We start from the raw sequence: 18,399 nt of genomic DNA on the forward strand, positions 1-18,399 counted from the left end.
TTGGTTTAACTAATGGTCTTAATTTTTTTTCCTGCCCTACTATTCTGATTTTATATCTAATTTAGTGGTTGTTTGAAGTGTTTAGGTGTTGTGAAAGATTTATTTGACTACTTTGACGTGTGTAGTGATGCATGATAATTAAGGTCTGGCATTTGAAATTTTGATGCAAATTTCTTTGATTGCTTTATTGTTATATAATTATGTCGTTTCTGGTATTAACTTGGGTCTATTTTTGTATTTAATGGTTTCATAGAAATACGCAATATACAGTGATAATGATGTTTATGATGACGCCTTGTTCAATAAGAGATTCTCATTAAAAATTACATCAGCATTTAAGAAAGAAGAAATTTTACTAAATTTCTAAGTGACAAAATCAGATAACCAAGTTGTTGGGATTAAATCTAGAAATACAGAATATCAGTACACCCTCACCAATTCTAAGAAACACTCAATAAACTCAATAAACAGTATATCAAGGATAACCGAGAAATTAGAGACAAATGTAAGCTTGCATACAACTAAAATACTAATAATAGAAGAAATATGTTACTGCAAGATAGATCGGGTCCAACAAGCATATAAGAGAAAACACAGAGATAATATGATTCGATTGAGCCTGCCTACTCTATTGGGAGGCACAAACTTCATTATTAAACAAGATATTACAAAAAGTTAGTGTTCCAACTGTTAGCACAAACAATCACTCTATCTCGTTCTCTCTCTTCCTTTCTGTCTAGCATAGTAACATAATTCGCGTTTTATTCGTGAATAAAACATTTTTTAGAGATAACCGAACCGAACAGCGTATAAAACGCTTGACCTTACTTTTACCGATTTATTCGCGATTAAAACGCGAATAATACGTTTTTTACGAATTAATCGCGTTTTATTAAAAAAACTCATTGCTCGGTATAATTTTTTGCTCCGTAGTTTGTGCTTTTGATGCTGGGGCTAAGGCAGTAAGGCACCACGTAGTCCGTGCTTTTGAATTTTGAATAAAATGTGGACCCCACCACGTGGTATAGGAGAGAGTATAATTCCAAAATGCCCAAATGATCTACTGTGACCCCTTCTAAATGTTAATTTTACACTTTCAATTTCTTGACAAGTTGATTTGTTTACATATTAATGAATTAATTCAGATCAACCTGATGATGTTTATATTGCTTACTATTTACTGGTACCCATTCTTACTTACTATGCTAATTGTTGTTAAACTAAGCTATAAAATTGATAGGACTTATAGAGTATAATTAAATAAACATGTCTATATAAAAATTTCTATTTTTACACTAATAAAAAAATTAAAATGAACAAAACAATCTCATTTTTTTTTACAACTTTAGTATTTTAGTATATTATTTGATGTGTACAAAAATGAATTATTTCCGAATTATTTCCGAGTTATACACGAATTATACTTATTTGGTGTTTACAAAAATGAATTATTCCCGAATTATTTCCGAATTATACTCAAATTATATCCGAATCACAAATTTTTGACTCTGCCAAACCTTTCCCGAACCATTAAGTTGTCACTGTCCTGTCTAGCACAAGAGCCGTCAGTCACACCAACTAAACTTGCGTAGGTCAAGAGGAGAAAAAAAAGGAGAACAAGTGAGATATTGGGTTGGGCCAATTTGGGCCTAGAAACCCAACACAAGGATAGATACAATATTAATAATAATGAATTAGGGGTTCGAAGTATTAAATTTCTGTTTATTGTTGTTTTTGGTAAAACTATCCTTACTGAATCAGACCTGATTGCTAAAATACTGACCTTTGGCATTTTAGTTCCATACTGACCTTCTGGCATAGTACCAGACTCTATGGCTAAAATCCTGATTCAGGCCTGATCTTCTCCTTCTGACAACTTGATGAGAATGTGCAAAGATTAGGTCTGGATGTTTCTTGAGTTTAGAACTTTTCAAATTATGAGTTTCCTTGCAGTTGGAAAGCCTAATGTGTCGAGGTATTGTTGCTAATTTGTTGTGTCTGGAAAATAATATATATTCTTCTCATCTATTTGTATATATGTTAGTTTTTTGGGATGGTGTACTTCTGAGATCATTGTTCAATTTCAAGATCTTGGGTAAGATTTTGAGTTGTGCGGTTTCGGATCGTCTCGTGTCAGGTCCGGTTTGGGTCGAATGGGTCCCTTGGGTCAGGCTTGATTTTGCCGCCTCTATTTGTATTTCAAGTAGTCAATTGCTAACGGGTTACCCGTGACCCGTTCCGGATTACCCGTTACGGGTAACGGATAGGACGGGTAAAGGGGTAGGTCGGGTACGGGTAAAACCCGTAACGGGTAGACGGGTAATTGGGCCAAAACCTATATCCGGTCCGTTTATTACCCGTACCCGTTGCGGGTTGACGGGTACGGGTCCGGGTATCCGGGTACGGTCCGCCTGTTTTTTTTTTTTTTTTTTGTGTTTTTTTCAAAAAAATTCAAATTTTTTTGAAGTGAAACGGGTCGGGTACGGGTAACGGGTACGGGTATGCGGGTAGATGGGTACAGGTAGGCGGGTACGGGTTGGCGGGTAGACGGGTACGGGTACAACGGGTTATTTTTTAAATCATGTTATCCGGTCCGTTTATTACCCGTACCCGTCTACCCGTCTACCCGTTTGTACCCGGGCAACGGGTACGGGTACAACGGGTAACGGGTACGGGCCGGGCAAAACGGGTTCTACCCGTTCCGGGTTTAGCAAATGCCTAATTTCAAGCATGGTGGAAATTATTTGTAGTTCAAGCATGTTAATAAATCATTTGGAGTTCAAGCATTTCATCAAACACTCTTGTTCACAATAAAACTTCATGTTTTGCATAAAAACTAACCTCAACTATTTATTTGTCAACAAATTTACATCAACATAAATTTAAATCAAAGTTATATATTACATATCGAGTTTTACAACATCAATTTTAATATAAAAGCATAGAGAAACGTAGTACAAGACTCAATGGCTTCAATTGAATTAAAACTTAATTCTATTTTTTCTTTGCTACTGTAGTGATTGTGATTATTTACCTTTTTTTGTGCTTAGAAGATATCAAGGGAACGGGTAATTAGATAATATACAAGTAATCTGGATCGGCATATAAATTTGAATTGTTGGGATGAAAATTAAAAAAGCATGGTTGCTCTTTTCATTAAATAAACAGCAAATACATATTCGTTGTAGTTAAGAGTTTACGAGTAGTTAGGAGTTAAAACTATTCAGATTTAGAATTTAAATGCTTGCAGATAGAGATTTAAGTGTTTACGAGTAACATTGTAAATGTTCTAAACAAAGTTTTAAATGTTTAAATATGAGTGTTGAAAATTAAAGTTAAACATTAAATATGCGCTCGGAAATTTATTTGAGAGGTAATTATCAGACTTTATTAGTTTATTGAATTATGATGAAATCAAACGATAGAGCTGTCGATCGCACTCAAATTGTATCTGATGAACATCAGACCCAAACTGCTCCTATTATTATTGTATTATATTTGTCAAGTATTTAACAGGGAAATTAAATCCAGCCATCTAAATTTTTTCATACAAGAAGCTCAATGCAGACAGTTTTTTATGTACAAATCTCAAAACATATAGATAGTGAATTGAGAATTTCAGTCTCTAAAATTCCTGAGGATTCCAGCAAATTTGTTTCCTTTAACAGGGAATATGAATAAGCGTATTAAATGGGGGTGGCACGTGGCAGGCAGAAAATCAATAGTTCGGATTTGGAAATTTTTTTATAAATCATAAATAGAAAAACAATTTTTAGGGAACCAACATGATTGTTTTTTTTTTTTGAAAAACCACAAAGACCGAGTGGAGCATTCGGTCTCCACTTTTTTTTTTCTCCAGACCGAATGCTCCACTCGGTCTCACTCTTTTTTCAACTTTTCCGTGCGGCAAACGGTGTGGCATATGTTTTATGTATATGTATAGAGTGACTTGAAATTTTAAAATCCAAAAAGTCGATCCGAACCGTTCATCTTGTTTTCCATATTAATATGTGCTTGGAGATCAAATTTTACATTTTTCTAAATTTTTTTACTATTTATTAAGCCACTTTGAAAATTGTTGATCCAACGGTGGCTGCTAATTTTACTGTTTTGTTAAGCCACCGTTGGATCAACAATTTTCGAAGTGACTTAATAAATAGTAAAAAAATTCAGAAAAATGTAAAATTTGGTCTCCAAGCACATATTAATATGAAAAACAAGATGAACGGTTCGGATCGACTTTTTGAATTTTAAATTTCAAGTCACTCTCTATACATATACATAAAAGGATTATTCGGATCTTATGTGGCCGAATTTGTGAAAAATTGAAAAAAATGGTGAGACCGAGTGAAGCATTCGGTCTGGAGAAAAAAAAAAGTGGAGACCGAATGCTCCACTCGGTCTTTGTGGTTTTTCAAAAAAAAAAAACAATCATGCTGGTTCCCTAAAAATTATTTTTCTATTTATGGTTTATAAAAAAATTCCTCGGATTTGTTGTTGAAAATTTGAATTCGCATCCTCTGATCTACCTCGTATTATGCGTGACTTTTTAGAAAATCTCAACCGTTCAAGTACGTTTTGCACTCATAGAATTTTACTAGTATCATACTCGTGCATTGCCGAGACATATTATAAGAAAAATATATATCAATGAAAATAATAATTATCTAAAATTAAGACACATGTTAATATAAAATTTATATGATTTTGTATTTTTAATAAATCGTGAACTCTGATAACAATTTGATGATGTGATGATTCTTTATTTTTAAGTATCAATGATATCCAATAATAGCTCGATTCGAATATAATATCAAATATCATACAACAATTCAATATTGACATATAATGATATAAAAAAACATAAATAAAAAGTGTTATCGTGTGTATGTATAGGATATATACACACACAAACATATTATAAGAGAAATATATATTCACACACGTTCTAATTTATATTCTTCTTTGTTTCCAATTTATAATACACACACACACACACACACATTGATATATTATATATTGGAAACATATTCTAAATTGCCCACAACAATATATATAGAAGCAAAGAAAGAGAAATAAGGAAACAAAAAAAATGATTTTCATTGTGATCTATATAGAAACGAAGAAGAAGTAAGGAAACAAAGAAATAAAAAAATGGAAGGTGAAGTCTTCTTAATTGAAGAGGAAAAATATGGAAACAAAAAAATGAGGAAATTGATAAATATATCGCTAAATTTCATATTTGTTCAATTTTAATTGTAACGTATTGTGTGGCAGCACATGTGGTGAGTATATTTTTAACTAAATTTAGACTTCTATACATAAATCAAATGTATTTAATCAAAAGAAGACAAATTATGTAATTGGAGGGCTGAGATCAAATCCGAAGTTTCATCTTTTAATCGTAGCCGTTGGCGAATCGGACACCCAACGTGTTTAATAATAGAATGGAGATGTACTTGAAGCTGTGTATTAACCTGACATGATTCGCAATAAATTTGTGAATAATTTGCGTTTTAATCGTTTTTTTTTTACGTTTTTGAACCGAAATCCGAATAAAACGCAAAAAAATGTATAATACGTTTTATTCACGAATAAAACGCGTAAAAACACGAGTCACAAATTATTCACGAGAAAACGCCAAAAAAAATATTTTTTTTAGAACTTCTTTTGGAGGGGGTTTGAGTTTTTTTTTTTTTTGCTTATTTATTGTACCAAATTATTCTTGAATTATATCCGAATCACAAATTTTTGACCCCGTCGAACTCAAACCCAAATTATTTATTTGTCACTATGGTATTAACCGGTGAACACCATATTTTTTTTTTGGAAACCCTGGGAGAGTAGTGGGACAGACTAAACACGAATTATGTTTTAGATTCATATCGTCCGATCAAAATTCGGACGAATACACTCCTTTGATATTCGTACCAAAATAGATCTGACGATTTAGATCTAAACACAAAATTTGAGTTACTTTAGGTGATATAATTCATAATGGGACCGTCTGCCAGTGACATACTCTGTAAGATACCCGCACACGTTTCTTTTTTATTTCTTGAGATGCCCCAACACGGTTTCCCTTTTCTTTCCCTTGAGATTCCCCCACACGGTTTCTTGGCCGCCATGTTTTACCTGGATACCCACCCACCCCCGGGTCCGGATTCCCTATAGTAACCCAAAATTTGGGTTTGTATTGTGAGCGTCCGATCAGAATCCGAGCGAAACAGACCCTAGGTAGAATTCAAGGATGCCTTTAATATTCGTGTACAGTTTGATCGGACGGTTTGGATCTAAGCTCAAACTTCAAATTACTTTAGGGATCAGAATCCACCCCCTCCTCTGCTCCTTATAAATAAATTTTTTTGGCAAAGCTCCGTGTTCCAACTCGTAGTTATTTGGTCATAATTTGTAAGCAACTAATCGAGATTTCAAAAAATTTAAGGTTAGCGTTACGGTCTTTATTTTTTCTCTCGATCAAGAACGATTGTTCTATTTTATTTTATTTTATTTTATTTTATATTCTTTCGCTTATTGGCTCGTTTATTTCCCTTATGGCAGAAATTCAGAAAATTAGGAAATTAGAGGGAATTAATCTATACCCCCCAATCTCCAATGAAAGAACTTATTATACCAGTTCGCTTAAAAATCCCTTTTGTTCGAAAAGAAGCCGAATTTCTGTTGATGGTCTCAATGGAATTACCAATTCAACGTACCGAATTCAAAAGCGAAAGCTATCTGAAAAAGATCCAGAACCTAATTCTAGGGTTAACCTGGGAATTACCTCCAATTTGTCCATTACTGACCCATTCCCATGCCCCCATAGCCGTAAAATTGGCGAATTTGAAAAACTGAGCAAGATTGGGGAAGGTACCTTTGGTATGGTTTACAAAGCCAGAGACAAATCTACTGGAGAACTTGTAGCCTTGAAGATGCTAAAACCAAATATTGTAAACCATACAAAGAATCTGAGATGGAAGAGAGAGATTGATATATTAACCTCATGCCAGAACCCATCAATAGTGGAGCTCAAGGAGGTACTATTCACCCCTAATGGCTGTGATAAGAGCATCTATCTTGTAATGGAGTACATAGAGAAGGATCTCCATGGTGTGATGCAAAAGAGGTGGTCACCCTTTCATGAAACCGATGTGAAATCTTTCATGAAACAGTTGCTTTCTGGGGTCAAGTATCTACATGACCGCAACATTCTGCACAGAGATTTGAAACCCTCAAACATACTGGTTCACGACAACAACACACTCAAAATTTGTGATTTTGGATCTTCACGGGTTATCGGGTCGGGGCCATACACCCAACCCGTGGTGTCCCAATGGTACCGTGCCCCAGAACTGCTCCGTGGCTCAAGAAAGTACAATACTGCCATCGACATGTGGTCTCTTGGTTGTATAATGGCTGAGTTGCTCTCGAAGGAAGTATTATTTCGTGGTAGCACAGAGATTGATCAATTGAAGAAGATAAACGAGGCTATTGCTAGGCCTGGTGCATGCAATGGATTGTGCAAGATGTTTCCTGTTACAGGGTTCTCAGGTCGTCCAACCCTATCAAGTTCCGGGTTTGATCTGCTTAGCGGGCTTATAAGTTATGAACCCAGTAAGAGGCTTACTGCTGATGCAGCACTTAGGCATCCCTGGTTTGATGAGGCTCCTTCAAGTCCTGTTCCATTGGGTGTATTTTCTTCTTCTTATTATGTGCCAGATGTCCATAAAAAATTTGTCATGTAGGTGAGGATGATTGTTATCCGACTTCATTTTTCTTTTTTAGGTCTAATTTAGTGGTTGTTTGAAGTGTTTAGGTGCTGTGAAATCTTTACACACAGACCTGCAGATGTGATGTGAAGCAATATTTGACTACTTTGACGTGTAGTGATGATATATTCAGACTAAGGTCTGTTATTTGAAAGTTTGATGCAAATTTCTTTGACTGCTTAATTTTTATATTATACTTGCGATTCTAGTATTAACTTGGGTCTATTTCTGTATCTACTATCTATGGCTTCATAGATATGCGCTAAAGTGCTGTCAGTAATTGACGGGTCATTCTCGGATGTCCCACAGTGGTGCTCTGCTCTGGTTTAAATAAAATCAGGTTCTACCTTTAATTAGATTTTTTTCTGTGATAATGATGTTTATGATGATGCCTTGTTCAATAAGAGAATCTCATTAAAAATTAAATCAACATCTAAGAGAGAAGAAATTTTACTAAATTTCTAAGTGACAAAAGGAGATAATTAAGGATAGGTACAATATTACTATAGTAAATTAGGGGTAGAAAGTACTGCAGAACTTGAGCTGTCAGATGTTATCAGTTTTCCTTATATTGTTCTTTTTGGTAATTAACTATCCTTAATCAATAAGTTGTCTAATTACTTAGCTGATGATCATTGCTGTTGTTCTTCTGTTTTGTGTTTTATTCCTGTTGATCTCTTGTCAATATTTGGTCAATTCTCTTTTCCCCTAATTTGAAGCAGGTTGAAATGTTAACTGAAACAGTTTCAATTCAGCAAAAGGCGGAGCTTTTGATCATCTGATATGGGTTTACACATTTGGTAATTGTAAGGTATTTTATGCTTCCTGGTCTTGAGCTTAACCTCTGTGTTATTGTCCTTTAATTTATGGAAGCAAAGTATACTTTTCAGTCCAAATTATGTTTATTTAACCCTAATTGTACCAAGTCGGAGTGAACATCAAAGAAACAAAAAGTGCATTGTCATAAACACTGCCATTTTAGTTTCATACTGAACTTCTGGCATAATACCAGACTCTATTGCTGAAATCCTGGTTCAGACCCGATCTTCTCCTTCTGACAACTTGATGAGAATGTGCAAAGGTTAGGTCTGGATTTCTCCTGCAGAGCATGCTCAGAAGATTCCTTCTATTATATGTTCTTCTCATCTATTTGTGTTATGTTAGTTTTTGGGCACTGTGTACTTCTGACATCATTGTTTAATTTCCAATCTATCATTTACCAGAAGTTACAATTTTCCGTTTCTGTTCAACAGACATAGGATTTGGTGTTACAATTAGCTGTAGTATATTTTTTGTTGATCTGCTTCTGCGACAATTGGCTTAATCATGCTTCTCATTGTGGGTTGTCAAAAATTTGTAGCAGTTCGATTTGTGCACTTGTCAAGCACCAAAAGCATTGAACAAACGGTCCTGACTGTTGCTTAAAGAAGGTCCCTTTCTTTTCTTATAAGTAGCCATTGCGCATGTACTTTTTAGATTTTAATAAAACAATGTTACAGCTGAAAAAAGGAAACTGGGGAACTGTTATGGTCGGTTTTGGGGTCGTCAATTAGGGATTTAGAGCTGTAACAGAACAGGGGCCGATGTTTTATTTTATGTCTTTTATTCAGTGTCCAGAAAAACGATAATTGAAGAAACGTGGAGCATGAACATGCATGTTTCAGTAATACTGGCACAAGTTTACCAGTTGCAGGACATATATATGATGCCATTAAGGAACTAGAGAAAAATATTTCAAACATGCATGTTCATGTGTAGATTTAATATAGAGAATGGGACAAATATCTTCTATTCTTTTTTTTCAGCTTATTTATTCGGCTCATATATGTATATATGATATTTCTGTTACAATGCAAGTACTTCATTTATGAAAATTTATAAAAAATGCAAGGATCATTTCATTGGGGCTGCATATATCATGTATAAATGTTGTCATGTACATGCCCGTGAGATTATATGTGCTAATTCACATCGGTGTATGAAATATTATGTAAAACAATTATTTTATTTGTTGTACTACATTTATAATACATTGTGTGTCTATTCATGTTTATAATCAATTGGAATCATATATCATGTCTAATGACCGTCGAAACTGGCAAATAAATATATCATTTTTTTCCCCACGAGTTTATACGAATTATATTCCATGCATAAAAACCGAATCACAATTATGCATAATGATACATCAAAAATTGTTTTTGTGTTTTTTGTGATGGCTTGGCAGTGGCAGCCAAGGACAAAATTGTTATGTTGTAGATATCAATTATGCATCAATAGATATGTTGCAAATTATATTTGATACACTAATTTAAATTGATACATCGAATATTAAGTTAAACAAAATGCTTAAATGGATTTATAATAAATTGAAGATGACCTCTAAGAGCATGCTCCAGAAATTCAAAGATAAGCGGAAGGAAAGGAACAAAAGGGGTGACCGGATTGCTCACAAATTTATTTACTTTAATAAATAAAATTTTAAAGAGTCAAAGAAAAAAATAAAAAAATGAGCATCAAGATAAAAGAAAATGAATAATATTTCTCTCTAGTCTCTATCTCCGTTTTACAAGATAATTTAGATTTCAGGTTCAAACGAACAAATAGACAAATAATTCGTCAGTTATTCGTTTAATATTGTTATTATTCGTTTAAGATAAATGGAATTATAAGAACTATATTATACTTTTAGAAGTTTTTTGGCTCTCATATCAGTATTTCCTTGGTCAACCATTGATTTTTTTGAGTAAGATGGTCAACCATTGATTCCATAGGAAGTATTTTATCAAATAAATATTTAGTTGCTAGCTTACAAGAAGGTTTAGCCAAATTGGTCAAATGATACATTAAGTTTATTGAAAATTACCCATCGACTATAAATAGTTAATTACTAACAAATGTTTGTTGATTTGACAAACTAATATTAAAATCTACGAGTAAAATTAGTGTGTGATGTGCTTATCAAGAGAACTTGGTGAGCATGACTCCAAAATTTATTGGATTGGTGCAAATAACAAATTCAAACCATTAAAACCAATCTACTTCACGAGTGATGTGTGAGCATGTAGAATTTTGAAGCTTTTGAATTTATTTAGTACAAAGTCAAGCGGTAAGAAAACATATCACATAAACGAGAAGGAAGAGTAGAACTAGGATGTTCTTAAATTCACCAAGTCCCTTTGTGAACTCAACTCTAAAATCTATCAGATTAGTTTCAAATGATTAATTCGAACCATTCAAACCCATCTACCTTACAAGTGATGTGTCGACATAAGAAATTGTTTAACTTTCAAATTAATTTAGTATAAAGCGGCCAAAATTAGAAAGTTTATAAATTAATTTGAATACATTCATTTTTTGAATGTTTTTTATCACTTGACTCTATACAAAATTAATTTGAAAATTTAAAATTTTCTCATGTAGATGGATCACTCGTAAGGTAGATGGGTTTCAACGGTTCGGATTCATCATTTAAAGCCACTCTACTAGATTTTAGAGTTGATAGATTTTAGAGTTGAGTTCACAAAAGAACTTGTTGAACTTAAGAACACCCTAGTTCTAATCCTCTAGAAATATTAAACTTAACCTTAAAAAAATATATTAATTCTTAGTACGCAAAATTTAAGTCAAATTTAAGTCAAGTACTTTGTAAAAATAATAATAAAAAATACAATTTTTAGAATTTTTACTTTTAATATACACGTGTTTGATGAGTTTAACTCCAAAATATATAATATTGATTTTAAACGATAAATTTCTATCTACTTTACAAGTGATGAATTTACATGCAAAGATTTTAAGTTTTCGAATTATTTTAATATAAAGTCAAGCGGTCAAAATTAGAAGATTTATAAATTAATTTTAGTGCATTCATTTTTTGACTACTTGACTTTATACAAAATGAATTCAACATTCTAAAAACTTTACATGTAAATTCATCACTCGTGAAGTAAATTAGTTTCAACGGTTTGAATTTATTGTTTAAAACCAATTTAATAGATTTTTGAGTTAAGCTCACCAAATACCTTGATGAATTTATAAACACCCTAGTTCTACTCTAAATACTTTTATCATAAACAAGTATGATTTATTTAAAAATATATATAGATATATTTTAAATGTAAAAAAGGTGCATATCATATGTGTGTATCACTCCTTTTTAAACAGAGATAAAAAGTTAAAAACAGATTATCCGAGCCACTTGACCAATTTGGTATAAATTAGCAAAGATCTTATATTTGTTTTTATATAGTAATTAGATTTTAATGAAACCGCAACCCAGCTTCTGATACGTTGACTTTGAAACCTCAAAAGTCTTCTCCTATGGAAAACAACATGGCAATTTAAAATTAAAATCCAATAATAGTTTTCAGGTTAAAGAACAAATCAAACATGATAAGATCACAGAAAAATTGTAGAAGTCAATGATATTAGGCCCTTGAATTTGCTTTTATATCAATTAATCGCGTGCGCGGTCAGACTTGACCATTCTAATTGGAGTCCGCATCGTCTGCATTGAGCATTTTTTGAGTTAATACATCTCGGCCGTCTGATTGTAAACAGAGTCCATCCGGCACACACCTAAAATATAGAGTCTTTAATATTAGTGCAGATTTAATTTGAACAAATCTTAAAACTTATCGGACGGTTCAGATACATTAACTCAAAAGATTCCTTTTTGAATTAATGCAGAGGATATGAATTCTTTGATCTCTTCGGTCGTGTAGCACATGTATCTTAGAAATTAACCTCAAGCAATTTCTCCATTATTTTATTAGATTTTTTTGTTTTTGCCTGATCTTAGAAATATAATTTTAATTATGTTCCATTCGAGTAGATTACTGCCTATTACACGTTTTTTTTTTAAATATGAGTTGGAGGTCAATAGAGTATTAATATAAATGATTTCTCCGCTTTGTGGATTTCAAACCTATAATCTCTCATATAGAAGTTATGTATCTTTGCTGCTAGATTAAATGTAAGTTCTTCCTATTACACAGTTTTAGAAGCACAAACTATTTATTGATAAGAATATAATTGATAAGACTGATAATTTGGACACATATGGTTCTATGTTATGAATTCGTATTTCTATTTTGAAAATTTAAATATTTAATCTGAATCAGTCAATATGATTTTTCGTACAAAAATGTACTTTGAGACAAAATTGTCTTTCTTTTAGAATTATTGACTTTTTAGATAGGCAGAAGTGATTTTCTATTTATCTAAATTTTTTTTAAAAAATATAAAATTTGACCTCTAAATACATTTCATACGAAGATCATCTTGAAATATGAATAAGGCACAGACTTGTGTACGCATTGCAAAGTTGCATATCCTCTCTCAAATAATTATGTAAGACTTTTATTACAATAATAAATAAGGGTACAGAAGTATTCGATCATGAAATAATATATTTTTCTGAGAAGTCCTTTTCTAGCTACCATTTCAACATATATTTTCACACGCTACTGAGAAGAGGAATTCAAACACAGAGATAGCATAATACCCTCTCTCATCTCTTTCATTTCCTCTATAATCATCTGTCTTCAAAAGAATCCAAGGGGCAAGTCGTTTTGAAGCATCAAATTACATATCATATGGCTGTAAGTTGTCACTTATATCATTTTTTTTATTTAATTGTCATATTCCAGATAATGGATTTCACATGATCAAAAGAAATTAAGAGATTTGACAGGTTTGTTCAGTTTAATTATGAAGAAATAAATGCATTTAATCTCCTAGATATTAGATGAATTTAGCTTTCTTTTCCTTGAAAAATATCTTACTTTTTCAATTTGGATCACTTTTTGTAAGATTTTAGATAGATCTTCCAGAGAGGACCAAAGAATTATTGGAACTTGAAAGTCTGATTTCTAATGTTATAATTGGTTAATCTCTACCAATTTATATCATATCAGTTGAAACAGTATCATAGCTGGTTCAATACCAGTACCAGACCCCAAAATCATTTGAAACAGTATGATAGCTGGTTCAATACCAGTATATCATGTCATTGCTTGTTCAATAGTTAGCAAACCCCAAAAACAGTATCATTGCTTTCTTTCTGTAATCTCAGTTGAACCTTATATGCAGAACCGAAAGCAAGCGAACATACCCAAGTTTGGTGAGTGGAAAGATGGCGGCGGCGACAGCACACCATACACTGTTGTCTTTGATCATGCTCGAATGAAGAAAACAAACCCGAATGTGAACCCTAACGACCCTAGCCAATTCCAAGAAATCGTCAGGGATCAGAGACTGGCAGCTCCTAAGCCAAATGCTGCACCACCTCAACCAATGAAAGGCGGCGGCGGAGAGCGAAGAGAGGAGAGAAGGTATCCACCGAGTACTCCACCGCAAGTTCATGGACGTGTAAGGCTTTTTTTTTTTTTTTCCTTTTTTGTCCGTGTCATGTACCAGAATATGAGTGCACTAGCAGTACTTACTGTACTGGTTGCTCATGATACAGAATGAAAAAAAGAGATTATTTTTTTTTGGTTGTTTTCTTCAACCTGGCATGCTTATTGATGTAATTTGTTCTGGTACAAAGAAGACTTCATGATTGCTGAACTGGTAGGGTAAAATTTATATTGCAGTGCCCTTTTAATTGTGTCCAACAGAGAGGTTTGGTTTTTGAAGTTGGTGTTCAGTTTTTTTATTTTTCTTTCATTGGAAATATACAGAAATTTCTGTTTATACTCAATTTTGCGGAGATTAGTCAAGCTATAAAAATACAAAAAAGGAGGAATTTTTTTTTTTATATAATCTAACTGACATTCAACCAGTGCCTAGCCCGAATGGGTCCGTTACCAGCACATTCAAGCCAGTACCATGCCAGATCATGGTGCAATTTAGTTAAGCAACAGCTATAACATGTTTCAAAAAATATGCATAATTTTCCTTTTTTTTATTTTTTATGATACAGCCAAGTGAAGATGTACTGGTACCAAAATTCGGTGTTTGGAACGATGCAAGTACCGGTACCGGCCATGATTTCACAGGCCAATTTCAGAGAGTAGGAGAGCAGAGGAATCGCGAGAGGGACCCCGGTGCGGCCCCACCGACACGCTATGATCAGGCTTACAATTCCCCTTATGCAACTGGAATAAGTTCACATCGAACTTCCAGAAGAAAGCATCACAGGTGTATGATCTTATAATGTGCTCATCAGCTGCCCTTTATGAGAATGTCTTTTTAGTTATTGTGTGATTTCTTTTCTTTCCTTTCCTTTCCTTTCCTCTTTGTTTTTTGTTTTTTTTTAATAATGGAGAAAGCTTAGAAGTGGTTTTGTGATACCTTGGATTTTTTTTTGATATACATATTATTATTTTGTCATATAGTTTTATTGATATTTCATAGTCTAATTTCTTAATTAAGACCAGAATGTTTGAACTGCTGTTGTTTGACCTGATATTAGAAAATGCTATTTTTATTATTATCATTAATTCATTATCACCGTTGTTGTTATTAACCCAAATTAATTTGTCATAAATTTAATTTAATAGGTTAAATTATTAAGTCGTTAAGCTGATTATGAACTCATAGTGCTATTAAATGGAATAATCAAATATGCATATTATTTAGATCTGTCAGTTCGGCTAGTATGACATTAATATCATTTCATTCTATATAACACCAATTTCAAAATCTATTGAATCGAATTAAATTTCAGTTTGTTTGGTTGAACCGAATAAGAGAAATTAAAATTTCAAAAAGTCAAACCTTAGCATATACATCCAATATATTAGTAATTTCATATAAATAAATATCTAAATAATATTACACGTTGTTCAATTTAAACAAAATATGTAGATATTTTAAAATATTCAATCAAAATAAAAGAAAGCAAGCGATAATATTTAAACTAAATAAAACATAAATTATACTTAAACTACTATAATTTGGTCGGTTCGGTTTAGTCAGTTTTGAAAAATCTAAACCAATCCGATCAATATAAACCAAAATAATTTATAAATTTAACCGAACCAATTCATTTAAATTGAAAAACCGATCCACTTTTCGGTTTGATTGAAAACCAAACAAACGCAACTGTTTGAACGCCCCTATAAATCAAAAAACCGATCCACTTTTCGATTTGGTTGAAAACCAAACAAACGCAACTGTTTGAACGCCCCTAGATATGTGTATAGACTACAGAGTATTGAATATTCTTGCATCTGTTATGGATTCCGTCACATAAGAATTATGGTTCTACTGTCTAACTATGTATACTTAATTTTTCTTATCTCACTTAATGATATTTTGTGAAAAAAGAAATGGTGCTTATTCCGTGGGGAAAAAAAATTGGTCGGACTTCATTTTCTTTTCCCTAACTTTTTAACTTGCAATAATGAGAATTCTGTTCGAAAATAAATTCAATTGAGAAATGAGAAAAATATAGGTCGAACACAATTTGAAAAAAATCTATCCAATAGGGGTATGTTCTATGTTGCATGGATACGGTTACGGGTATCGTATCGAATACGATACGAGTACAGGGATACGGTAATTTTGAAAAATATAGAATACGATACGTTTATTACATATATTATTTTTAATTAATTTATATATTGTATTTAGATAATCATAACTTAAATTAAATTTGTAGAAAAATAAAGACTTCATTCAAGTATAAGATAAATACTATATTGACTAGATCTTGTCACATGTGAGGCTCTAGTGTAGTGGTTAAAGATTTTGACCCATATTTGAGAGGTCCAAAGTTCGAACCAAGCTAGCAGCGACTAGCGCAGTCCATAGGCGCGGTCCACATGCATGAACTGGTTCACGGGCGCAGCGCAGCTCGCTGGTCACAGGCACGTATCCATCAGTGTCCGGATCGTATCAGCCGTGCCAACTCAGTATCATAGACCATATCAAGAGGGTAAGGACACGTCAGCTAGTGTATCTGATACGTATTGTGTCCGTGCCGGAGGAGTGTCAGTGTCGGATACGTGTCAGACACAGGTACGATCACCATCTAGGAGTATCAGAGTAGCATATGGTATGTTTGATTGCAAAACAAAAATAACTAGAATAGTCAAATCAATAATAACTATTGTTTGTCTTATTAAAATAGCCAAACTTCAAAATTCTTAAAAATAGTCTATTTTAATAAAACAAAAAAAAAAATTGAATTCACTATTCTAACTATTTTAACTCAACCAAACACCAAGTAAGCTATTCCGAATAATCCAATCTTAAAATTAGCCTATTCTCTTTTTTTGAAAGGCTTGATGGTTGCTACCAAGAATTAACCTATTATCAGTACAACTAAACATACCATGGATTGGGAAACCAAGAAACATCGTGGGATTTATTTCAGCGAAAAAGCCCAAAATGCTTATTATCCAACGGGCCTAATAAGGCCTAACGAAAGGATCACTAATTAAGACACTTAACAGGCCGAACGAGGCTTAATCTGAACTTGAGGAATCCAAACGGTACCAGACGCAAGTCATATTCCAATCAAAAAAAAAGAAAAGACGCAAGTCGTATCCGTATCTATTTAGAATATAGAGGTCTGTTTTGAGATTCGTTCTGGATTAAAACGAACAACTTAGATCTCCTCGCACTCGGTGCGGTATTGTGCTGGAATTTAATTCGTACTGGAGGGGGTCAAAGTCCTTTTTTTACTTAAATGCTAAGTATTGAAAAGAGGGAAGCAAATCTGCTGGGTCCTGCGATTCCAATTTCAATCGTTCATTTATTAGAACGTAGAAATCTCAAAAGGAGATGACTTTTGTGTACGAATTTCAAAAAATATAAACAGTTGAAATTAAAATCGCAGCATATTATTTACTGAAAAGAGAGATGGATTTATAACATTTGTAAGTTATAATATTTTATAATAATTTAGTTTTGTAACTTTTAAAGTCTGATCAGTCGATTCAAACCGTTTAACATGATTTCTATATTAAAATATGTTTGGAGATCAAATTTTTTATTTTTTTTATAATATTTATTAAGTATTTTACAAAGTTATTGTTTTAATAGTCTAGAATTATCTAAAAACAACATTTTTGTGCATCTCATTCAGTTAAAATGATTTCACAATTCTTTTTTTTTTTTTTTTTTCTTAAGTTTTGTGTTACCGGAATAAAATGTTACATTTTGGAAGTAGTGTTTTTTGTTTCATTGATTTCATTGTGGAAGTGAAACCAGAGTTTTTAAAATAAACAAGTACAAACTCTCAACTCTTTAGAGCAATGTGTTTCTTGTATCAGTGGAGTTGTAATTTTTTGTAAACAAGATCAAAATCCCTACCATTAATTCAATACATTCTTTATGAACTAAAGGGTTTTAATTGACTTTAATGAGCTTTCAATAATTCAGATCCATACATTGCGATACCAGACTGAATATAATGAGATATAAGTCGCTAGTTTTAATATGACACAAATATTAAAACAGATCCCTTATATCTAAATAGAAACTGAATTTCAATCGCTCGACTGAAAGTTTACCAATACACATTGTATTCAGTCCAGTATCTAAGAGGATATAAATTCTCAATAACTTTGCTGATATTTGTCATAGACATTTTAATTATCTCAGATTATAACAAACCACTTTATCAATATTGTATCGTGGCATCTCAAGCCTGACATTAATTTTAATACACTTA

General features: G+C 32.7%; 1 protein-coding gene and 1 pseudogene across 6 annotated transcripts; both read left to right on the plus strand.

Moving 5' to 3' along the window:
- The first annotated feature begins 6,294 nt into the window (after window positions 1–6,294).
- LOC144554924 (cyclin-dependent kinase G-2 pseudogene) lies at window positions 6,295–9,799 on the plus strand (annotated as a pseudogene). Of its 5 annotated transcripts, none has more exons than XR_013511884.1 (3): window positions 6,295–6,445; window positions 6,562–7,908; window positions 8,025–9,553. The product of XR_013511884.1 is annotated as a cyclin-dependent kinase G-2 pseudogene, transcript variant X4 (transcript). The 5 variants fall into 5 exon arrangements; XR_013511862.1 differs by lacking the exon at window positions 6,295–6,445 and having other exon boundaries at window positions 6,452–7,908; window positions 8,025–8,580; window positions 9,023–9,799; XR_013511873.1 differs by lacking the exon at window positions 6,295–6,445 and having other exon boundaries at window positions 6,452–7,908; window positions 8,025–8,164; window positions 8,215–9,553.
- A 3,434-nt stretch (window positions 9,800–13,233) lies between these two features.
- On the plus strand, window positions 13,234–15,065 carry LOC144565515 (uncharacterized). Its single transcript, XM_078315311.1, has 3 exons — window positions 13,234–13,375; window positions 13,866–14,144; window positions 14,698–15,065. The coding sequence occupies exons 1-3, from the start codon at window positions 13,370–13,372 to the stop codon at window positions 14,929–14,931; spliced, it is 519 nt and encodes a 172-aa protein (XP_078171437.1). The 5' UTR covers window positions 13,234–13,369; the 3' UTR covers window positions 14,932–15,065.
- Window positions 15,066–18,399: the final 3,334 nt, after the last annotated feature.

The sequence above is a fragment of the Carex rostrata genome, chromosome 1, assembly GCF_964058835.1.
Source record: "Carex rostrata chromosome 1, lpCarRost1.2, whole genome shotgun sequence".
Classification (NCBI taxonomy): domain Eukaryota; kingdom Viridiplantae; phylum Streptophyta; class Magnoliopsida; order Poales; family Cyperaceae; genus Carex; species Carex rostrata.